Below are 25121 nucleotides of genomic sequence, written 5' to 3'. Positions count from 1 at the left end.
GATATCGAAAAATTATCAGTTCTCTGAACTTTGAATAGTTATCTTCCCATGTTCCCATGCTGGCTGGGGAATTCTGGGAGTTGAAGTCCACACATCTTCAAGTGGCCAAGGTTGAGAAACGCTGCTCTAACCACAGCCAGGCTGCTCTGATCTGGCATACACAGCTTGAATGCTTTCTACAATAGGCCCAGAAACCAGGTCCAGAAACCAGGTCCAGAAACCACAGCTGGATCTGTCTTCACCCATAAGGCTCTCCAGGAAAGTACATTTCCATATCATCCTGGTTCTGGAGAATCTTCCCTATAGAGTACTGCCAAAAATACAAGCCCCATGCAAAACGGCTGCTGTTTTCTATTCTTTCAGGCTTTTCAATGTTCATATTTTAATTGAACATTTTTCCGGGCTGGTTAGTGAAACTTTTAACCGCTTATTTAAGCTCTGTGTGGGTTACATTATTTGTTTTAGTTTACTTATTTTTTAAAGAGACGAGTTCTCAGTTCATGATTTACAAGTATCAATTTAATGGAGGGACTCTAGATAAATGAGCAGGTAGAACCAAAGCAAATTGTCATTAGTAATGGCAGAGTGTAGAACAGTGTTTTTCAAAATCCACAGATTTAAGATGTGTGGACTTCAACTCCCATAAATACATAAAATAAAGAACCATCATTTTCTTGGCTGGGGAATTCTGGGAGTTGAAGTCCACACATCTTAAAGTTGCCAACTTGAGAAACAATGATTAGTCAATTGTGACTTATTAGTTAAAAATATTGAGGCTAAGTAATTTGTGAGAACCTAACTCAAGGGTTCATCAAATCTCCAAAGGCAAAATAAACTCTAACTTGGATTGTATGACATGCCAAATCACAAATTATCTAATGACATTTTAACTTCATTGTTGTTTGAAAGCAAACCAGTTTACAATTCAGCAAGTTTTGTGCAGAAAATTGGATTAGATGAGAAAATAACAGGTAAGTTTGTCATGCAAACACAGTTTCTATTTCCTCTCATAGGAACAGTGAATGTTGTTTTTATATCAGAATATTTGTCCAGCAATCCAGTTTTGTGTAATTATACTAGCAGACATTTTCCAGACAGAGAGCTTTCACATAACCTGCTCTTTGAACCTCCCTATGTTAAAAAAAAAAAAAAAAACTGGAGATTTTTGGGATTTAAACTTGTATGCAAAAAGGTGTTCTGTTATTGGGTTGTGGCCCTCTGTAGTAATCATTAATTCCAATTACAAACTCGCTCTCAATGATCAATGAATTAGACAGTGTTTTTAAACTTGTTTCTACACTGCAAGCACAAAGACATCTGTTTCCTGGCAAGGGTGTGCAGTGAAATTAACTTCCAAGAAAACTATGCTTGGCATCAAATGATTTTTATTTGCCTAAGGAAAAAATGGAATAGGACCTATCACATAACCCCATATCCATTTTTCTTGTGTTCAAGACACTGAGCCTTTCCATTGCTCTTCCAGCATCTTATTGTCACCTCTGCCATTATGTTAACATCAAGCTGCTTAGATTAATACATTACTGGGAACTGTTTTCCTTAAAAAGCTTGGCTTCTCACAGGTACAATGACATGTGAACTTGAGCGACACCCACCCACCCTCAATCAGAAACTTTGGGGCTCCCCACTGGCAGTGGTTCATGTAAGCCCTGGATTATTAAATTGCTCCAATTGCTTGAGTTCACAGAACTAACCAACCACATTTTAACCCAGTACATGTTGCAAACCAATTATTGTGAAAAAATGGCCTCTTATTTGTAACTTGGCTTCAAGATTTTTTAAATAACAGTTATATCCTGCTATAATTAAAGATAACTCTCCCATCAGAGTTTTCATCCTCGTTGCCCATTCCATCAAATAATTCCATAACCACCCTTTGACAATCAAAGGACATTAATTAGATTTTATCTGATCTTCAGTAGTCTATTCCAAATCAGCTAAGTCTGTAAGTATGTGCTTTCACCAAATTCTTCACATAGTTCATGAAACTATGAAAACACTGCATGGAAAACTACACATCAGGCAGAATGCAAGACCTTTGACATCTATATTTTCATTATGAATTTATGTTCTTAAGAAGGATCACACATCATGCAAACTCCCAATTTTATTTGAAACTGTACAACCCAGACTGAAGTCCTACAGAAGATCTAAGCTTGAACTACAAGAGAATGATAGAACACAAAAGAAAGCATTTATTCAAATCACACAAAATTAACAGTTTTAGGAATTAAGGGGCACCACTATGAAAGCCAGTTTGGGGTAGTGGTTAAGACATCAGGCTAGAAACCGGGAGACCATGAGTTCTAGTTCTGCCTTAGGCATGAAGCGAGCTGGGCGTCCTTGGGCCAGTCACTCTCTCTCAGCCCTGGGAAGTAGGCAATGGCAAACCACTTCTGAAATCTTGCCAAGAAAACTGCAGGGACTTGTCCAGGCAGTCACCAGGAGTCAATGCTGACTTGAAGGCACAAATACACACACACACGCATGCACACACACACCCACTATCATGTAATAGTAGACAATTACTAGCTTGGATTTCAACATTGCTTAAGAGAAAAACAAAGACTGAATATGGAACCTCCATCTACAAGACCAGTATAACTGTAATACTATAAACTGGAAGGCACATGCCAATAAACCTTCTTTCCCTGAGGAAAATGGATTCCTGTGGTAGGAAACAAAGCACTGGGCTGAAGAAATCTTTATGCATGCCATATTTCAAGATTTCTTACTGCATTTTAGCTGCAAAATATCATACTGTGCTTTTTTTTTTTTTAGCTATGCAGAATTTGTTCTATTTAACTTCTATTTTTTTCTTTTTTTAGCAAGCAGATCTTCCTCCCTTCACAGCTGCATGTTTAAGGAAGGGGAAGCAGAAGGAGGAATAAGAACTATGGGAAGAATTCTGTTAATCCTGACAGCTGTTTCAAAGGAATTAGCACTGGAGGCCTGGCTACGAAGACCAGGACTTCTTTCTTAGGGTTACAGCTGCTAGTTTGCAAAGTAAAAAGCGTCCAAGGGAGCAGGATGGGGAAAGAGGCATGGCGAGTTCTCCTTGCAGAAATACTCTACTTTCATTTCTTTTTCTTTCTTTGTTAGAAGAAACCATTTCCTAATATTAAAGAACAGAGCATATGACATTTACAAATCTAATCTTCACTCTATCATTTGCATGGTAAAGCACCACCAAAATTATGTGTCACAGCTGCTGTGTTGCACTGGTTGCCTGTCTGTTTCCGGGTGTGATTCAAGGTGCTAGTTATTACTTACAGTATAAAGCCCTCCAGGCATAGGGCCTGGTTATCTGAAGGACCACTAACTCTGATAGTTGCTGCCCATCCAATATAATCAGGTAGAGTGTCACCTATCAGGACTTAGGAAATACATCTCTGTTTAGCAACTGCCTCATTTAGTAACTGTTCACAGTTACAACAGTGATGAAATACTAACTTTATGACCAATCCTCACATTTACAACCTTTACAGGTCTGTAAAGCAAAGCTGAAGTAAGATCATAAGCACAGTTGCACTTTCACTTAGCAACTGCTACATTTAATGACCAAGTCGCCAGTCCCAATTGTGGTTGCTAAAGCAGGACTACCTGTAGTGGTGCCTGCCTCTGGAATAACATCCTCTCAGAGATAGGCATGGGTCTCACCCTGATGACATTCCAAATGTCTTTGAAGACCTGGTTGTTATCTCAGGCCTTGGAATGGTGGGGGATGCAGAGCCCTGTCAATTGTTTCCTTGGTATATTGTAAGTTTTTTCTAGACATACACAGTTCCTTTTTATTTATTAGATGATGTGAGCTGCCCACAGTCAGGCAGTCTCTACAAACAAACAAACAAATAAAAAACACACACAAAATAAATATGTGAACCAGCGGCCAGTGTGTGGTGCTGTGCTCCAGGTGTTGGACTAGGAGCAGGGAGACCCAGGTTCTAGTAGACACAGAAGTCAGCTGGTGACTTTGGGTCAAGTACTCTCTTTCAGCCCTGGACTGGGAAGTTGAAAAAATGTATCTATCAACCCACAGCAGACCAGGGTGATAGACTGTGATCTGTAACTTTCAATCTGCAGTGGATTGAGGAGGAGGAGGATAACAATGTAAGCAAAAGGGACAGTAATCCTTAGAACAGTGTTTCTCAACCTTGGCAACTTTAAGATGTGTGGACTTCAACTCCTAGAATTCCTGGCTGGCTGGGGAATACTGGGAGTTGAAGTCCACATATCTTAAAGTTGTTAAGGTTGAGAAACACTGCCTTGGAATAACAGTGTGGTCAGGCAAGCCACTGCTGTTATTTAATCACATATTTCAGCTGGCAGAGTTCATGGCACAGTAACCATGCCACTAAGACATAAAGAGTTTACAGTGGGGGTAAGGTTTCAATCACAGACCGTACATGCTACTTTAAATTATCTAAACTTTTCCCACATTCCTAGACAGAATACATATCTACCTGGATAAGCATGCACACACATTTGCACTATGAAAGAGCTTCTCAGATCTAACCATACAGGAAATCTCATCTCCATCTATGATGCAGCACTACGTACCAGATCAAGAAATGGACTCTTCAGGAAGACTAGAGCTATATTTTAGTGAGTTAGGCTATGATAACAGAATCTTGGAAGCCTGATTAGTTTTACATCCTCTTCCTCTGATATCCTGGTGAATCAGGGAGGAGCCTCTTCTGAATATTATCTTGTTTCCCAGGACTTAAGGAATATTTCAATCTTCTTTGTTTATATAGTAGTTCTTGTCCATTTCCCTCAAGGTCAACTTCCTGATTCTCTACCTAGAATAACCAGACTGGCTTATCTCCCAACTCCCTAAATACACCATTTTATTTTAAAGCTTTGCAACTGTATTTTGCCTGCACAACATGCTGCCCACCCACATTTGCCACCCGTTGCTCTCTCTCGTAAAAAGATTACATGAATGGCCACCATCCACAGAGTAACATGGACCATTCCGATCATGGACAATAATGGATTTCAGATATATATCTTTTGAATACGATTGTTGAATCATAGAATTGTAGAGTTGGAAGGGACCACAAGGATCATTCAGCCCAACTCTCTGCAATGTGCAGGAAAACCAATTCAAGTCATTATCAAGAGGGGGCCATCTAGATTCTTCTTAAAAGACTTCAGAACCCACAACCTCAGTAGATAGACTGTTCTACTGTTCTATTGCTCTTGCCATCAGGAAGTTTTTCCTTATATTTAAATACAAGGAATACAGGGAAATTCCTTATATTTAAATACAAGGAATACAAGGAAATTTAAAACTTACAAAAATGGGGAGGGGGATACATACATGATAGATGATAGACAGACAGACAGACAGATGATAGATAACAGACAAATCCAGATATAATGAAAACATTCCAATTATGACTACAGTTTTAAATTAGGATGGCCATTCAACATTTTGCTGCCTTCTTTAGCAATTCTCTCTCCACCCTTTGATTCCTTCCCCCAATTCTTTCTCTACCAACTGGGTTTCATCAGACAGTCTGCCTGATAAATCTCTGGGAATGGGAGAATTGGTTTGATTCAGATGACAAAATAAGGTCCTTCCCATTCCTTCTCTTTCCATACCATTTTAGCTCCTCCCTCAAGTGAGTTGAGGTTTTGGGTTTTTTTTAATGAATTACGACTTTTTAAAACTCTTCTTACCTTCCCCATTTTGCATCCCATTCTTCAGATGAATCAAAATACAGCATCTATTATGAGATATTTTACTATGTAATCATAAGGTCATGCTAGCTAGGCATCTTGGGAGTTGCAGTCCCACAACATCTGGACAATATTAGTTGGGGGAAGACCCTTGTAGCCCATCTTGACTTTAAGGGCCTTTCCCAGGACTGAGTTAAAGCACTATGTCATCATGCCTGAGCTGGCAGGAATCTGTATTGGCATGACATTGGCTGTCCCTATCACCAGTCTTAATCCTGCTTCTATTTTTCCTGTTCTGACATGTTGGCCAAAGGTGCTGTTCTGATGACGTGTCTCCAGTGCATGTTAGATGAAGCTTGTTGAGTCCTCTGGCTTTGCTCTCCTTTCTCTTCTGAACAGAGTGCCTTTGGCAGATGGGCAGCTATATCAATTTGTTTAATAAATAAATAAATAAATAAATTGATAAACATCACCAGCCAGTGGGAAAAAACATTTGCGAACCACAGTGCTGCAGCAGTCAAGTCAGAATGTAGACTGCTCATCACTTTTTCCTTCCTTCCTTCCTTCCTTCCTTCCTTCCTTCCTTCCTTCCTTCCTTCCTTCCTTCCTTCCTTCCTCCCTCCCTTCCCTCCCTCCCTCCCTCCCTCCCTCCTTCCTTCCTTCCTTCCTTCCTTCCTTCCTTCCTTCCTTCCTTCCTTCCTTCCTTCCTTCCTTCCTTCCTTCCTTTGATTGTATTAGCCACCCAATTCCAATGGACTCTTGGCTCCTTCCTGATTCTCTTCTCCTATACCCCATTCTGTAATAACCCAAACTGAATAATTTTTTTTTAAGTACACCTTAAAATCAAAAAGGCAGCTGAGTCATTTAGGATGTCTCTCCTATTTCCTTGTCTTTCTTTATATAAGCTACAGATACCAACTTCCAGACCTTTTTGTATCTGGTTTGGGAGGCACTGGGGGTATGCAGGAGGGCAGACTGTCTCCATCATTCTGCTGTTTCCTAAATTAGGAAGTGTGATAGAATTAAAGCATTTCCAGGACTGCCAGCTGAATAGTCTAGTGCTATTGTGATATTATGCATTTCTAATAGACCACCAGCACAACAGTATCTGCCTTTTTAGGAGGGTGGCAGCAAAATGAGGTTAACCGGTGACTGGAAGGGAAGCAGTATATTCTGGAATGAGCAATAAGCACCACTCTGATGCCACCCAGGCTTAAGGGGGAAAAGACTAACCTTGGTACAGCTAAGGATGGCTGAAGACTGTCTCACTCACGGGCTGGGGATGAGATGAACGCAATCTCATAAGGACATGGGAGTAAAAAATGCCGCTAGTTATGGTTAGGAGGAACTAGGGAAACACCTACAGGCCAAGACAGATACTCTTGTATGTCAATCTCTGTCTCAGCAGCACCAGGCTGACCTAGGAAGCTAAGGAGGGTTGGACTCTTTTAGTACAGGTAGTCCCTGGGTTAAGAACGCCCCGTTTACAGATGATCCATAGTTAAGAACGATGCCCCTTTGTAGCAAAATCTGAGTTAAATACACAATGATTTGAGTTAAATACCCACTACTACTTATACAGTATTATACAATAATACTGTTCCGGCTTACATACAAATTCGATTTAAGAATTTGCATGTAAGCCAAAACAATATTCCCAAGGACAGACCTTGGGAACAGAACTGGTTCTTAAACTGGGGACTACCTGTACTTCAGTGGGCCATCACCAGGGGATTCCAGAACTTCAGGTTAGACTGGGAAATGAAGAAAAAAAAGAGTCGCAGAAGACAATTCATTTTTATGAGATATAGATATATAATTAAAATATACATCTGCTTAAAGATACAATGATACCATAATTCAATGCCTGTTCCATCAGGAAATCCAAAAAGATAAAGTGTATATCTCACCCAGAGTCTTTTGGAGTGGGAGGCCATAATGAATCTAATTAATAATGATAATAATAATTCTTCCTGTCAGACTGTTGAGCCAATGTTAAACATTCCATAACCAAAGCTTGCTTGGCAGTATGAGATGATCTACTCAGGCTTCCCCTGGCACAGGAGACTTCTCCACCCAATATTCAGATTGCTAATTAAAGTGCTGCTGCAGGTTTAAGATAATAAAAAATTACGCCTGGATCTATAGTCCAGGGGCCAGAGGTGAAAACTCATATAGCTCAAATTAATTTTTTTACCCTTCATTATAGGATTAGTGTAATTTTCCTTTTCCTCTTTGGAGATGCTGCTATTTCATTTTTTATTTTACAGTTATTTTTAATTTTCAAGGTTGTTTTTGCTGCATTTGTGTATGCTATACTTAACTAGTCAATGACTGTAGATAAAAATACCACTACCAGTAGGAAATCCAAAACCAGGGTATTTCCAACAGATGACCGTCCAACCTCTTCCTCAAGATTTTTAGCAAGAGTGAACCAGTGCCAGTAATTGATTTTGTTGTTGAATAAACTCTTCATCCTTTTCAACTTGGCTTATATCTTTAAATGATGAGATTATCAGATCTGCCTTTGTTAATTTTATAACTGCCACTTTGAAGAAGGGCAGGATGCCCTCCTTCTTCAAGGAGATAATTACTGGACTCCCCTCTGAGAAAAATTATAGGCCTGTCTCTAACTTTCCATGGCAATTGAGAGAGAGGCTTCTCAACTAGAGGAAGCAGCTGAGAGGCGGATTCTCTTCATTCATTTCAAACCAGCTTCAGATTGGGCAAGGGGCTAAGACTGCCTTGGTCAGTCTAATACAGTGTTTCTCAATCTTGGCAACTTGAAGACGTGTGGACTTCAACTCCCAGAATTCCCCAGTCAAGTTGCCAAGGTTGAGAAACACTGGTCTAATAGATGATCTGAGTCAGGAGTTTGCTCTTCTTGACCTCTCAGTGATGTTCAGTACCATCTAGGTAGACACAGATCTCAGAATAGGAGGTACTGATTCTATCTCTGTATCTCTGGTAGATTTCATTTTATGTTGCTTGCAGGCAGTTGCTCCTCGAAACGGGAACAAGTATATGGAATCTCTCATGGCTTCATTTTTCTCCAGTGCTTTTCAGTATGAAACTTCTGGGGGAGTTCATCAAGAGATTTGGGGCTGGGTGCTATCAATGACACCAGAATCTATTTCAGACAATGAGAAAGCCCAGAATGCCTGAAGTCATACATTGGATGAACCCCAAATTGAACCCAAACAGAATGCTAATGGCAGAGGGGCCACTATGTCAGAGGTAGTAGATCTCTCTGTTGTGAATGGGGCTATACCAGAAATAGGTACATAATCTGAGATAACCTCTGGAAGGGATTCAGAACTCTTTCTGGTTCCCCAGACTGCGGCCAAGTGCTTTTTTCTGCTGATAAGCCAAATGAAATAAAAAATCTTAAAACTATTGCTCATTTAATATCTCTGGTATTAATTTTGGTTTTATAATTTTATTGTAAACTACTGAAAGACTGATAGTCAATATTACAACAAGTTAAAGAGAAAGAAACATGTTTCTTTTAGGCTGGATTTACATGAAAGGCTGACCCATCATTTACTACATAACAGAATTTTCCAGATTTCTACAACGCCTCCAAATAAACATATGGGTTGGATTTGCACAACACAATAGGCTAAAACAGCTGGTAGTATGTGATTTAATGTATCTTGCAAACACAGTTTTAATGTGCAACTGAAATCTACATTCCCGTAATTTAAATCTATGAGTTTCTGCTTTCTGGGCAGCTCTCCACATTTGAAGATAGTGATCATGTCTTTCATATCTCTTCTTCATGTTAAACACTGTTAGCTCCTTTCACTTTTCCCCAAAGAGTTTCTCTTCCTAGGCATTTTCATTAACCTATAAAATTGGGTGCCAAAACCAGTCTCAGTTCTCCAGATGAGGTCTAATAAAAAAAAACCTTAACTTGGTATGACTGGGAAATTATATTTTATTAATGGAACTTAAAATCATGCTAGCCTTTTTTGCAACTATGTCACATTGCTGACTCACTTAGGAAGTGACTACAATCCCAACTGTAACTACATTTTCAAAGGTAATATTTTCACACATATTATTGTTGCCCATCCTATGTATGTGCATTTTTTCCTGACATTAAGAATCCCTTTCTTTCGGTTGAATTTCATTCCACCCAGTCTCAATTCTTCTTTTCCATTCTATTTCACCCCTATCTTCTGAATTACCCCATCTCCCTTGGATATCATCCACATATTTTTAAAAATTTTATCCTGAGAGACTTTTAAAAATCACTTTTATTTTGTTAGCCATTTTAGCATTTCCAATAGAGAGGAAGGATATAAATTAACTAAAATACGTGCATATACAAAAATAGGATCTCACTCATATTTATTTAACATGTGCAAATGCCACACCTTTCTGACTTCCTATAAATTAAACTATTCACTCTCTTCTTTCTCCCCACCTCACATGAAACTGCAGCCTAAAGAAAAATTCTTCTTGATACAGAAGCTGGCTTCCTGGCCCAAATTAAATGTATGGCTTGCTCTCCAATTTCCTTTTTCGAGAAATGGTTCAGAATCCCATAAAGCAACTGGCACAATAAACAGCCATACTTGCATTATTTTGTAACCATTTGTAAACAATAAGTCTAGATGCACTCTTCTCCAACCTGGTGCCTCCAGATGTGCTAGAACTATAGTTCCCATGTTCCCCAAAGAGGTTGGTACCTCCATGTTGAGGAAGGCTGCTTTAATGGATAATTCTTTTCTACTAAGCAGCCTTGAATGTATGCTCAGAGACCCTCCGCCCCCCCCCACCCCCTTTGGTGGAACAGACCCATCAAAACCAGAGACAGCAAACCCCACCCTACCCGCCCCCTTCTACTGGTTTGGGAGGAGAACGGACGATAATAGCAAGCAACGGAGCGGGAGCTGCGCCTCGCTCCTCACCGTTTGCCCCATTGTCTCTCCTCCGCCCCCTTCCTCCCCCCCCCCCCGCTGCCGCATCGGGGCAGGAGAGGGGCAAGCACAAGGGGCAGAAGAAGAGCTGAGTCGCGGTTCGCGAACGGGAGAAAGCGAGGGGCGAAATCCGTTAGGTCCGGAGGCACAGCAGTCGCCTCTGCCGAGCCCAGCCCGCGGCCAGGGGGCGATGGGCGGGGCCGTCTGGGACCCTTCGCCACCCCTGCCTAGCCCGGGCAGGGTCTCCGGCACGGCGGTAAGGCGTGGTGGAGCACGCCACGGGCCGAGGCGAGGAAGGCCGACTCTGTCCTGCGCTCGGCAGCTCCCAGGCCCTCGACCAGCTGCGGGTGGAAGTAGCCCAGATGCCGAGCCAGCCCTCCCACTCCCGGGGCTGGTCCGGGTCACCTACCCCAGCTGTTCCTCTCCTTGCGGGTCTTGGCCATGATCACTCCGCCCGGCGGCTACCTGCTGCCTCTCGGAGGAGCGAGATCCGCCGGGCTCGCGGCGGTGGCGGCGGCGGCGGCGGCGGGTGCCGCTGTTGCTAAGATGAAGAAGGAAGGCGCTGCCGCTGCCGCTGCCGCTGCTGCTGCCGCCGCCGCTGCTGCCTGCCCAAGAAAGGCGTCTCTCAGCTCAGCATCTCCTGCGGGAGGGCGCAGGGAGTGCCCGAGCCGGCTCCGGCGCAAACGCGGATCCGCAGGGAGAGGGCGCCTACGACGGCGCGCCGGAGCTAGCTTCCACACGCACACGTGTCCGGCCGGCGCTTGGAAACACCGCACTCCCCTCTGCCAGCCCAGCGCGCACCATCCGCACGACCTGATCGCGCTGCGGAGCACCTGCGGACGAGGACGCGCGCATCACGGGGCGCGGCGCCGGAATGCGCCTGCCCACCGGTGCGGCGTGGTCTGGGCACACCCTGCGATGGAAATCGGCGCCCGACGCGTCTCCTGTTATTTCGACCGGAGGATAGGACTGGTAGAGGGAAGAGTTTGAAGCCACGTGTGAAACTCACGTGCTTGTTTGGCCTGGCCGGTAATTCGTATTTTGTATTTTGGTTTAGGGTAGGAAGGATGAGACAGGCTGCATTGCTTTTACGTGCCTAGCACCATCCGGGTGCGCGAGGGGAGCGCTTGACAGATGACCAAGACACAGGTCCCCGCCCCAACAGATTGCAACCCAGTCCGGATGCAAAGCAGAGAAGAGGAGAAAGCAGAAAAATATGTCAGCAGCTGAGAATGTTGCGCGTTATTTCAGGGGCTGGATTCTCCCTAAGAAGCTTTGCTCCCAGGTCAGCATTCCTGGCTTTGCTGATGTAAATTAAACTACTGTACAGACAGAGATGGGAAACAGATCACAACCAGGATGCACCCATGATCAAAATCCTGGGTGGTGTGGAGTAGCGATGAAGGTTCCTTGAGGTTAAGAGTCCTTGAGGTTAAGAGTCGTTTTGAAAGAATAGCTCCAAGTAAAGGAATCATGGAGAACTTCAGAGCCTCTTTATGGCCGCTGTAGCCTTGGGGTTTGTGACCTATAGCTTATCTTGTAAATGTGGAGATGGCTACAGGGAGATAGGTCCAGAACAGCCCTCCTAATCAGCTGATCCCCATTTGTCCCCTGCATTAAGGTAAATCTTTGACTAGGTTCAGTTTTTCAGAATGTTCCTGTCATTCACAAGCACCCACCATGACATCAAAACCACTGTTCTGTTGTTTTTAAAGTTACAATTAAAAATATTCAGTCTTCGGTTAGACCTATAAAATCATATAGGAATGCCCTATTCGTAATGCCCATGGAACCCAATCAGCCCCTAACTTGGTCAGATTTCTTCACCAAAAGTGTTGGCAGCATACAAGCATATGAGCTGAGCTTTTTAAAACACCTTTTGGAGAATACAGAATCACAGTCCACTTTCTCCAAAAAGTATTTGGCATCCTAGGAGTCAGAGGTCTCTGCAGGATTCAAGGTTTTCGTCAAATAGACAAAAGCAGCATTGGTCTGTTGTGGCACTGTTGTTTTCATGTGCTCATGCAATGTAATGATGCACATACCAAAGGGGTTTCGTTATTTCCAACTCCCCAATTCCATGCTTCTGCCATGAGTTCGGGCATCAGTAAAGAAATGATGAGGCTTTATGCTGTTCCATTGGCTTGGGCATACTAACCAGTCAATAGTGGGAAATGTGCACTGTGCTGTCAGGGCTTGGAAATGTATTCCATAATGAAAAGTCTTGTTTTCAATTGCACCGAATCACCACATCTTTTTCTTGGAGATTGGAAACTGCCCATTTTGAGTGGGTTATAATTTTTGCCCAACGTGTCTGATGTTGTAATGGTCTGTGAGAATGTCCTTGAGAGACAGGAGGAGGAGGAGGAGGAGCCGTAGACAAGACAATGGGCAGATAAGAGGCAGCTTAGCCCACAGAAGCAATGGGAACATGGCAAACATCTCAGAAGGGACCCTCCCTAGTTTCTTGAACCATAAAGGCAAGGGGGGAAAGATGTACTTTCAGACTTCACGATTCTCTTACTGTAACCTTACAATAAGGGTAGTGTTAGTATCATGGTTTGTACTTCTTGTCTGGACTACCTCGGAGGGCTGACAGAAGTGAGGGAATATCAATGGTAAAATGACAGTTCCCCATTCAAGAGTGGCGCACAATCTGGGGGTCTTCCTGGACTCATAGCTGGACCTGAAAGGCCTTTGTACAACTTTATCTGGTGCCCCTTCCTAGATCAGGAGGCCCTTCAGATAGTCACTCCTGCCCTGGTCACCTCATGGCTTGACTATTGCAATGCATTCTACATGTGGCTGCCCTTGAAGACTACTCAGAAGCTTCAACTCGTCCAGAATGCAGTGGCAGGACAGCTTCCTTCCGCATGCGATTTAAGGTGCTGGTTGTTACCCATAAAGCCCCATATGGCATAGGGCCTGGCTCTTTGAGGGACTGCCTGTCTCCATCTGCTTTGATCGGGCAGGGTTGGTGTGCTCTGGGTTACTTCAGTTAAACAATGTCATTGGGACCCTGAAATGTACTTTCTCCACCATAGCACCTACCTTCTGGAATGAGGTTCCTCCTGAGATCTGGGTGGATCCCACCCTACTGGCATTCTGAAAGGCCTCGAAGACCTGGCTCTTTGCCCAGGCCTTTAGCTAGGATGGATGTAGCCTCTTTCAAGGAGTGGGTGTGGTTTTTTTTATTATAATTTTTAAATTGCTTTTTAATTAGGGTTTGCTACTGCTTGTTTTGCCATCTTTGCTTCTTCCTTTATTGCTGTATTGTTTTATAGTTCTCTTGTTTTCTTGTGAACTGCCCAGAGTTGCTGGGAGTTGGGCAATGTACTCATTGAATAATACAAAAATAAACAAATTAACAAAAGCACTGAATTTTTTCAAATGCTTCCCTTTGTCACCATTCCTTTGTTCTACTGAAAAATACTTTGAATTACAAAAGTGAAATGCTGGCATGTCAGCAATTTTGCAACCAGCAGCTTTTGGACTGGGGGATTGGGAAGATGAGGTATAAGCAATGTACACTGAAGCAGTCGAACTCCAGGAACAGGAAACTGAACCTCTGTAGGAGGTGGGGAAAGAAAGAAAGAGCTTGTTTTTGCTCAGGAGCCGGGTAAGAGTTTCTGCCCAGAAGATCTGCAGAGTCATAAGGGAAAATACCAGCTTTACTTTCCTTCCATTAAGATGGAGCAAAGTCACTAATCAGTCAATACAGCTTCAAAAGACAAATTATATTCTAAGATCAGCCTAGTTCAGAGCCAATGCCAAAGTGCAAAGCACTGTTTTAGAGGTGCCTGTAGTTCCCACTCATTGATTCTTTTCATGTCCTCTAACTAGGGCCACTCTTCAAATCCAGAAACTCGATTGTTAATGCTATAATCAGACAGCCACCTTATGGAGGTGGTAAACAGGTTTTATGTTACTCTCTATTTTGCACAAATGGCTTTGACTGCCTTTTTTGGGGGGGGGGCACCATTTGAAATGCTAGTTCTACCCAACAAGTAGATTGATCCCAACATATTTAAGGTGTCACTGGACAGAACTAATAGTGTTGCCTTTATCCACATCTCTATGATTGAGAACTAAGATTTTCCATTGATACAATTCTTGTCTCTTCAGATTCTCTTACAGTTACAATGCACAAGAAGGCCATTCTTCCCTTGGGAGACTCACAGCTCCTTCATTGCTTGTGTTTAGGGAAGTGGTTGAAATGTTTCTTTTTAATCAAGCTTGTGAACCTGCCCAGATATTCTGGGTGGTGTGCATTTTATTATTTGCTCTTGCTTGTTGTTCTGTGATTTTGAATATGTACTACCACAATGGGAGAGCCAGTTTGGTATAGTGGTTAAGGCATCAGGCTAGAAACTGGGAGACTTGAGTTCTAGTCTTGCCTTAGGCACAAGCCAGCTGGGTGACCTTGGGCCAATCACTCTCTCTCAGCCCTAGGGAGGAGACCATGGCAAACCGCTTCCGAAATCTTGCCAAGAAAGCTGCAGGGACTTGTCTAGGCAGTTGCCAGGAGTCAACACTGACTCAAAGGCACATGCACATGCACGCACACACACACATAATCACAATATCCTGAGGAAGAGAGGAATAGAAATTATTTTAATTAAATTAATTTAGATGATGAAATAAGAAGTAATAAGTAAATAATAATAAAGTGAGCAGGGAAAATTAGGAAAACAAGAGAGGATTCTTTATTAAGGGATTAATAACTAAGTAAATTAAAATAAATAAGGTAACTTGGAATGCTTTGATTGATTCCCCATGCCACCCATGCCACTTCCTCACCCTCCTGCCTGTCAGGGGAAAGGATTATATACAGGTAGTCTTCACTTAATGACCACAATAGGGACTGTAAAATTGGTTGTTAAACAGACCAGTTGTTAAGCAAGTGACCACATGACCAGGCCCATTTTTTACAATGATTTTTACGATGGTCACTAAATGAATCATGTGGTCATTAAGCAAATCCAGCTTCCCTAATGGATGTTTTTTGCCAGAATTCACTTAACAACCATGTGATTTGTTTAATGACCACTGTAAAAAAGATTGCAAATTGTAATAATGTGACCACAGGGGGTTGTGTGATGGTTTGTGATGGTCATAATCATGAGTACAGGTCGTAAATCACTTTTTCCAAGGCTGTTGTAACTTCAAACCGTCATTAAATTAATGGTTGTTAAGATAATACTACACACACACACACACACACATAAAAATCCCCTCTCGCCCCTATGGGTGGTATGTGACTTCCTCAATCTCGGGTCTTCTACCAGAGGGCTGGGAGTCTGAGGGTTCTGCGCAGTATCTTAGCTGTTCCTAGCACTGCACTCTTCTGGACAGAGAGCTCTGATGTTGTTCCTGGGATCTGTTGGAGCCACTCTCCCAGCTTATGAGTCACAGCCCTGAGAGCTCCTACCACCACTGGGACCACTTTGGCCTTTAATTTCCACATCCACTCTAGTTCCTCCTTCAGGCCCTGGTACTTCTCCAGCTTCTCATACTCCTTCCTGACATTGTCACTTGGCATTGTTACATCTATCAGTGTCTTCTGGTCCTTGTCTACTACCACAGTGTCTGGTTGATTGGCCAGTAGCTGCCTGGATCTGGAAGTCCCACAGGATCTTAGCCCTGTTATTCTCCATGACCTTCTGTGGAATCTCCTATCTGGACTTGGGAGGGTCTAGCCCATACACTGTGCAGATGTTCCTGTATACAATGCCAGCTAATTGGTTGTGCTGTTCAGTGTATGCTCTTCCTGCCTGCATCTTGTACCCTGCCACTATGTGTTGGACTGTCTCTGAGGCCTCTCTGCACAGTCTTCACCTTGTATCTTGTCTATGTGGTAGACCCCTGCTTCTATGGGTCTGGTGCTTAGTGCCTGTTCTTGTGCTGCTATGATCAGTGCCTCAGTGCTGTCTTTTAGTCCAGTCCTTCCCAGTCACTGGTAGGATTTCCCAATGTCAGCCACTTCAGCTATCTGTCAATGGTACATCCCATGCAGGGTCTTGTCTTGTCATGGCACTTCCTGTGCTTAAACTTCCTCCCATGTCTGCTGCTGCTTCAGGCATTCTCTCAGCAGCTCATCTTTGGATGCCATCTTACTGATGTACTCCTGGATGCTCTGGGTTTTGTCCAGGACAGTGGCTTTGACATTCATCAGGCCCTGCCCACACTCTTTCCAGCTGGTGTACAGTCTCTGGGTGTTGGACTTGGGGTGGAAACCTCCGTCCACTGTAAGAAGCTTCCGGATCTTCACATCAGCAGCCTCCATGTCCTCCTTTGGCCAGTTCACTATACCGACAGGGTATCTGATGACTGGCAGGGCGTACATGTTGATGGCATGGATCTTGTTCTTCCCATTGAGCTGGCTCTTCAGGACCTGTCTTATCCTTTGGTGGTACTTGGATGCTGCTGTCTTTCTTGCCTCCTCACTGTGGTTCCCATGTGACTGTGGCAGACCATAAAAAGAATTCTTTCTGAGGATTACAAATGATAACTGTCTGAAAAGCAGGATCCAATTCACTGACAATGTGTCTACATGGTCTACAGGGAGCTACATAATCTTTCACTTACACAGAGGGCTTTCAGATCAAAGGATAGTGGTAGGACGACAAACAAAAGCACAAATTTTTAAGGAAAGTTCTTTCCATCTCCCTGCCCCATGTTTTTGTGCAAGATGATCTCTGTTGTTGGAAGAACACCAGTCATCAATGTTTCAAAGAAAAAGTATAGTTCAGTATTTTTTTAACCTTGGCAACTTTAAGATGTATGGACTTCAACTCCCAGAATCCCCAGCCAGAATTCTGGGAATTGAAGTCCACACATCTTAAAGTTGCCAAAGTTGAAAAACACTGGTGTAGATTATAAAATGTTCAGAAACCCCATGGATCCCTGAGAAAACCCACAAGGCAATGACCAAGTAATAACCCTGAAGCACCTCTGTTTAAGATTATTGGGTTAATGAAGTACAGAAGCACTGTTGACAAATTCCCCAAATACTATAGTAATCAAATGTTCCAGAAGGACACCATGATCTAGACTAGAAATTATTATTGCGAATAACCAGCTGAAATCACTCCCCCAGGATAATCCCTAGCACAAGTAATCAGCCAAGGTAATCAATGCTGTTTTCCATCTCAAAAGTCTTTGAATCCAGATGGGGAAATAAATCCCAATAATTTGTGTCATTCAAGAAAAGTTTCAGGTCTACAGTTTGCATTTATTTTAAAGGGAAGATTGCCAATATTGCATTCATACAATGTGCTCAGATGTACAGTGGTTTGTTTCATTTTGGCTTGGTGGATTGCATGAACCCAACTGCTGCATTTTGCAAATGATAATTAATGACTTTGCATACTGTATAACATCAACAACCTCAGATATGCAGATGATACCACCCTAATGGCAGAAAGTGAAGAACTAAAGAGCCTCTTGATGAGGGTGAAAGAGGAGAGTTCAAAAGCTGGCTTGAAACTCAACATTAAAAAAATGAAGACCATGGCATCTGGATCCATCAATTCCTGGCAAATAGAAGGGGTAGAAATGGAAGCAGTAACAGACTTCATTTATTTGGGCTCCAAGATCACCGCAGACGGAGACTACAGCCATGAAATTAAAAGACCCTTGCTCCTTGGGAGGAAAGCTATGGCAAACCTAGATAGCATATTAAAAAGCAGAGACATCACCTTGCCGACAAAGATCCGCATAGTCAAAGCTATGGTTTTTCCAGTAGTAATGTATGGCTGTGAGAGCTGGACCATAAAGAAGGCTGAGCGCCGAAGAATTGATGCCTTTGAACTGTGGTGCTGGAGAAGACTCTTGAGAGTCCCCTGGACTGCTAGGAGGTCAAACCAGTCAATCTTAAAGGAAATCAACCCTGATTGCTCATTGGAAGGATCGATAATGAAGCTCAAGCTCAGATACTTTGGTCACCTAATGTGAAAAGAGGACTCTTTGGAAAAGACCCTGATGCTGGGAAAGATTGAAGGCAAAAGGAGAAGAGGACGGCAGAGGATGAGATGGTTAGATAGCATCACTGAAGCAATGAGCATGAAACTGAGCAAACTCAGGACGGCAGTGAAGGACAGGAAGGCCTGGCGCAATATGGTTCATGGGGTCACAAAGAATCGGACACGACTTAATGACTGAACAACAACAATACTGTGTAAACCCAGCCAATTATGATATATTCTGTTAACGGTGGTTGAGTGAACAACGGCTTAGTACAATATGTAAACCTGATCATAATATAGTGGGAGTCCATAGAAGATTTAAGAAGCCTGACAAAGTACTTTTTTTAAAGAAGTTTGGCCATAAGTCTTTTTCAAAGGGTTAACAACCTCTATTACCCTGGTCAAGTCAGTTTCAGGCAACTGCTATGAGCCAGAATCAACTGTATGCATCATGCATTTATTTATTTATTTATTTACCAGCAAGCCAGACTGGACTTTATTTATCTGCCCATTTTTATCCTGCCTTTCTGCCTAGCCATTAATCCAACAATGATTAGCCTTGCTTTCCCAAGGAAGGTGATTTTCAGGTACAATTCAAAGCACTGTTTTTAATATATAAGGCCCTCTATGGCTTGGCACCTAGGTATCTGCCACACTGCTTCTCCAACCAGAATTGACTTGTCCAATAGAGCCCTCCTGGAAAGAACTACTGCTGGTTCCTCACTTTTGGGAGGCAAAGGAAGCTGAGCCCTGGAGTTGTTTTCTGTATTGGTATAAAACAGTGTTTCTCAACCTTGGCGACTTTAAGATGTGTGGACTTTAACTCCCAGAATTCCCCAGCCAGCCTTGCTGGCTGGGGAATTCTGGGAGTTGAAGTCCACACATCTTAAAGTCGCCAAGGTTGAGAAACACTGCTATAAAGGAATCTAGAAATGACCTTGGGGAAGGAATAGGGGGGAAAAAACATTAGGGATGGACTTGTAGAGTCCAGAGATTAAAGCAAGCCTGAGAACCAAACTCAACATAACCCTGTTTTCATTTTGTTTAATATAAAAAGGACAAAGAGAGAAACGTAGACAGGCTTCGAAGGTTCTGTGATACCCTACCACAATAAAGCAGAGTTCCTGGAATCCCTAAAGTATTTTTTTCTTGACCTGGCCTACCTCAAAGGGCTGATGTCAATCTTGCAATGCACATAAGAAACAGGCAGAGCTTTAATTGCACCGCTGGGGCTGCCATCTTGACTTTTTTGACCACACCCTGCAGACACCCCTGCATGCAGCTAAGTGTAATCAGCCCTTCTAGGGTAGGGTTTTTAAAACGGTGTTCCGTGGAAGTCCATCAAGGGCTTGTGCGATCCCAGGGATCCGGGGGGGGGGGTTGCTCCATGGCCTGAAAAAGTTTGAAAACCCGTGTTCTAGGGTAAGCTTGGTTTTTCTGACCACATTCTCTTAAACCACAGTTTGATTACATGTGGTTTGTTGGCTAAGCCACAATAGGGCCAATTTGTGTTACCAGCAATTCCTTTGCTTCTAGTCATGTGGTTTACTATCAGCTTCATATAGTATTGTCACCGGTGTTTGTACTTCTTGTCTGTTTCCTGTTTACGATATATCTAAATAGATATATATATACCTACTGAGATACTGTGTCTTTCCTTGGTGGAGATCTTAAGGGTGAACTCAACACTTGCTTTATGAGAATAATAGCATGGCAGGCCAGTTAAATATTGTTTAACTGAAGAGCCATCTTTTCACCCAAACCTTCCCTGTGTAAATGACTGAGGCAATTTGGTTTCCGACCTTCTTCCTTTCTCCTTTCCATTTTAAACTCAATTTAAAATGTACTAGAATTGGCTAGTATCAATAGGATACAACTTGGAAATCCCACTGCCATAGGCTAGACTGAAAAATGGGGGAAAAAATCAGAAGAAGCAGGCTGTACTTGCACAACAGACAAACCGTGGTTAAGTGAACTGTGGTTTATTCAATAACCCTATACAAACCATGTCCATATTGTTGTCAAGAAAACCTAAATGGATGTATCCATGAAGGAATCTAGGCTAATCTGAAAGGATTTTTACTAGCTTTAACTCTTTTAAGATTTCATTTCATTTCACTTAAATTTCATTTAATTATGCTTCTTTTAATCGGACCTCTTTGATATCATTAATGAAGTGTGGCATTTAAAAACGATTTGAAAAAAATCATTCAACCCACCACATATACAGTACAGTATACTCTTCCTAATGTTTGTTACTCTGAATGGATTAATACAAACACACACCGTGAGACCTATTGGTGACTGGGGGGATACTGATAGCATTATTCCTGCTTGATGAATCCTACGTTTTAAAACTACGAATATATGCATACATTTCTAAAGCCTTGGTGGCAGAAAACCCTTAAAAGCGTTGGGCATGTCTGCATCGCCGTGGTTCAGACGTTCACAGCCAGATCGGGCGGCGTACTCGAGAGCGGGCGCGCGCGTGAGGGAGATCAACTGCTCCTCCGGATGACTCGATCTGGAAATGAACACCGCGATCCTGTGTGGGGTGTGTCGGCGCTGAGAATGAACACGGGTTAAGTCTGTGAGTGGATCCTGCTCCGAAGACCCCCGTTCATTCATCCCGACCTCAAGCAGCCCCGCTGTCGTCGGGGAGCGGGTGAGTCAATCCGGAGTCTTTCCTCCGAAGGGAAAACAAGGGCGGGCGTGCTGGAGCCGAAGGCTCCGAGAGGCTGGGGCAGTCATTTGTGTCGCCGTCTCGAAAAGAGGCCCATTCAGAAGACCCACGCCGGGGCGCTGTCGTTCTGCTTACCCGGGCTCGGCCCTTCCGTGGCGCCGCCGCCGAGGAGGCTGGACCGAGAGGGCGGGATTCCAGCGGGAGGAGGCGGCCACGGCAGCGGCTCCTCTGTCTGGCGTGGCCCGGCCCGGCGCGGGTTCGAGTGGCGCTCTGGGAGGCGGGCGAGGCCGAGCGCTCTGCCCAAGCCGACCAGGCCGTACTTGCGCGGCGGGCCGGCCGCAGAGCGATTCGGCGGGCCGCCGCTGATCTCCGCCTGGCCGAGCGAGGTGGGACAAAGCGGGGCCTCCTCCTCCCCTGCGGCTCCGACCGAGGAGCTGCCCGACTCTGCTCGGGAAAGGTGAGACGCCGCGCGGGATCGGGGCCTGCGCGAGGTAACGGGAGGAAGCGGAGCCCCCTCGACCACTCTGACCGCGGCTAGAGGAGGAGGAGGCGTCCCGGCCGCCCCCGTCCCTCGAATAAGAGAGGGATCCCAGGGTGGACCTTTGTGCGAAGAAGCCAAGGAAATTGAATGCGTGGTAATGGGGAAGCCGAAGGGCGCAAGGCTTTTCGCCTCTCGGGGACGAGAAATGGGGACTCTTCATAGTAACAATAGCTGATGGGGGGGTGGTAAGGGAAGTAGACTGCGAGTCAGAGGGAGTATCTCCAAGTCCACTGTGCAGAGACTGGACAGAGTGAATTGCTTTCCTGCATACGATGCGGGCTGTACTTGCACAACAGACAAAACATGATTAAGTGAGCCATGGTTTACTCAATAGCCCGTTTCGTTGGGTTTGCAGAGCCCAGCTGTTGAATAAAGTAACCATACTGGCTAGGTTGGTGCAATATGCTAAAGCAGAAACTAGCCAACTGCATTCTAGACTAGTGCGTTGCATGACCCTAGCTACGTGTGTGAGTGGCAGGACTGCAGACCTGGGAGAACTGCACACCTCTTTCTCAGACTTGTTCGTGACCAAGAGATGCACTTCTGCTTTGTGGCAAAGGCTGAAGGAAGCATCAGTGACACCAGGCTTGAGCCATTCCAGTGTCAGCTCGGCATGGTGATGAGAAAAGCTCCCTTGCCCCATGAAGGAGGCCGGTGGCTTCCTTTGGTACCCATTGCTAATTTTAAAGAGTGAAAAATAATCAGAAGCTCATCAGCTTCTGGCTTTTTCCCAGCACTAAGTTAAAGTGCTATTTCCCCATCCTGGAGGCTGCAGGAACCTGTATGAAATTTGCCGTTCTCAGCCAGTCCCGATATTGCTTCTATTTGCAGTTATCTGATTTATCTCTCAGGTAATGTGTGACAAAGCCTGACAGATTTTATATACTTACTTAGGCAGTGTTGGAATTGGGGAGTGGGGTGGGGGCAATACTGTTTTAAATTAGTGCAGATAAAGATCACTTAAGACTGTTGCTCTCATGGACTGGGAAGGATATGAAGACAATGTCATAGGAATGGTGTAGAAAAAAGATGTTGCCAGGGCATGTTTGTACAGGGGAAAGATCCTCAAACTGGCTCTGATGCTGCTCTATTATCTGGTCATTCACAACATCCCTAGCTTTAGGCTTGCTTTGAAAAAAACAGATTCCTCTTATGGAAACTTATTGTTTCTTATGGGTCAGAAGCCTGCTGCTTACACAGTTTTATCTTTGGCCTCCCGTTCATATATTTAGTAAAATGTTGTAAAGAGATTCATGCTAAATCAATGAACTCTGGAATGACAGGGAAATCTTTGTGGCAGGCTCAGTAACAGAGTCTGAATAAATCCTGTTATAAACAAATTGATGTTGGACATCCGTGCTGTGCCATGAAAAGCTGGATGCAAATGAGCAAAGCAAGCAAGTTTGCTTACATTAGCTTATTGTGCCCAATTCAGCTCCGGATACTGTGCAAGTTTTATTTGATAGATTCCTGCACTGCAGTTTCACTTGCCTCAGCAGTGTGGCAAATTAAGAATTCCTTCTCTAACCAAGAAGAAAGGACTAAAATTTAATGGTGCATATTACCGGGATGACTTTTAGGAGATTGTTTGGTGCATTGTCACCTTGCCAATTATTTTGTTTCTGGAAACTGTTGGCTGTTGGACCTTGTGGGTATCAGGCTTAGACTTCTGTTTGTATGTTAAAGTTATAGACAGCTTGACTACTCTTACCTCATTTCCCTCTTGTACATTTCCTTCTTGTGTTCAGCTCCCCTGGCAGGATCAAAGATATTTATGGCCCAACTGTCCAAGTAGGATTGTAACTTATATTTGCATGCTACAATTGAAGTCCTTCCAAACTGAGCAATAGTTCTTGAAACCTCATTTTTAGTATTGTTTGAATAGACAGTCAATTGCACATGCCATTTAAGTATGGAAATGGGAATGATGATATGCAGTTCTTTAAAAATTCAGTGGAAAATATCTGCAGAGAGTCAGCGAGAAAAAACAGCCTTGGGGCATTTGCAAGGGAGACATACAATATTAATGTGGCTTCTGAGAAGTGGAATGTAGATGGTATGCAGGTAGGCCTTTCTTAGAATTCTTGATGTAGCTGTTACTGTTTTCTCCTAGAATGCATACTGAGAAGTGATTTTTAGATTGAAATGTCTACATTCACATTTCCATTTGCGTTGGGGGCAGACATTGGTACTGAGGATAACATGCATCAGGCTGAAGACTTTGCATCTTTTAGAAATGTTCTAATACATAATGCTACGATGCTGTGGCTTGCAAGTGTTAACATGAGTGTGAATGGATACAGAAAATAGATAACCCTAAAAAGCTATGTAAGCTCCCTACTTCGCAGTTGTGGTTTATTTTTGTATTGAGGGCAAGTGTCAGCCAAGTGCTTGTCTTCTCTTACCCTGAAGTATAGATGGTAGATTATCAGGTGTGGTTGGCTGGGGATATCATTTGATATACAGTGATTGAGAGTAAGATGTCCCCCCCAACTCTTTTTTCTTTCCCTGCAACTGTTAGAAAGAAAATACTATAACATTATGCCTAAGTCACAAATTACAAAGAATCCTGTTTTCAACTTTGATAAAGTGCAGAATCTGGATTATGTGGTGCAGACACTGATGATCTGTATGGTACATGTTTTTTTTCCTTTGGAGCCACAAAAAATTCAGGGGAAATGTGGGGTTCCCATTGTTATCTTTTTTCCCATGTTGTTAATATAGGGGTTGAGAGATACGTTGCAAGGGAGGATGAGCAGGAATACATATCATCTGTTCTCCCTCCAAATGCCTGAAGGCTGTTTTTTTCTTGCTGACCCTCTGTAGCCTATATTTTCCACTGAATTTTTAAAGAACTACATATCGTCATTCCTGTTTCCATGCATAAATGGCACGTAGAATTGACTGCCTATTCAAACAATACGAAAAACGAGGTTTCAAAAATGCATCCATTGTTACATTCTGATGAAAATAGCATATTAGGGCTCCAGACTTGGTAGTGGCACAGCCGGGAGCAATATCGCTGACGGGTTTTAGAAAGAAAAATCAGCAAGCCAGGATTACATTCCTTTCCCTCTTACTACCAGTACTCCCTGCATGGATCCCTTCTGTCTATGCATTCTCTGTTATCTTGGCAAATGTCGGGTTAGAAACATGAATTTGCAAGTATAATACCCAGTTTGAAAGTTTGCTTATTATCCTGTGAGATGACTAAGAATAAAATGGGAGTTCAGCAAAGTCAGATCTTATTTCAGATTTTCTTTCAGCATCAGTTCTGATATCTACAATGTGGGGTA

General features: G+C 43.4%; 2 protein-coding genes across 3 annotated transcripts in view; one reads left to right on the top strand and one right to left on the bottom strand.

Moving 5' to 3' along the window:
* ATL1 (atlastin GTPase 1) overlaps positions 1 to 11706 on the bottom strand; it is a 33309-nt gene extending 21603 nt beyond the window's left edge. The window contains exon 1 of the mRNA XM_088149650.1: positions 11044 to 11706. Within this exon, the coding sequence (XP_088005776.1) occupies positions 11044 to 11077 (34 nt within the window). The 5' untranslated portion in view covers positions 11078 to 11706. The remainder of the gene's footprint in view (positions 1 to 11043) is intronic.
* Positions 11707 to 21129: 9423 nt separating this feature from the next.
* The window catches only part of MAP4K5 (mitogen-activated protein kinase kinase kinase kinase 5), a 90756-nt gene continuing 86764 nt past the window's right edge, over positions 21130 to 25121 (top strand). The window contains exon 1 of one of the 2 annotated variants that reach the window (XM_088149643.1): positions 21130 to 21266. The gene's annotated coding sequence lies outside the window, so the exon portion shown is untranslated. Of the gene's footprint in view, positions 21267 to 21475; positions 21742 to 25121 lie in introns of those variants that run through there. The other variant, XM_088149642.1, reaches the window with a different exon arrangement.

This window comes from Python bivittatus, unplaced genomic scaffold (assembly GCF_059951505.1).
Source record: "Python bivittatus isolate LINGU-HERP-01145 unplaced genomic scaffold, Pbiv_v1 ctg000580_np1212, whole genome shotgun sequence".
In the NCBI taxonomy this organism is placed as follows: Eukaryota; Metazoa; Chordata; class Lepidosauria; order Squamata; family Pythonidae; genus Python; species Python bivittatus.
This window is presented reverse-complemented; position numbering and strand designations above follow the sequence as displayed.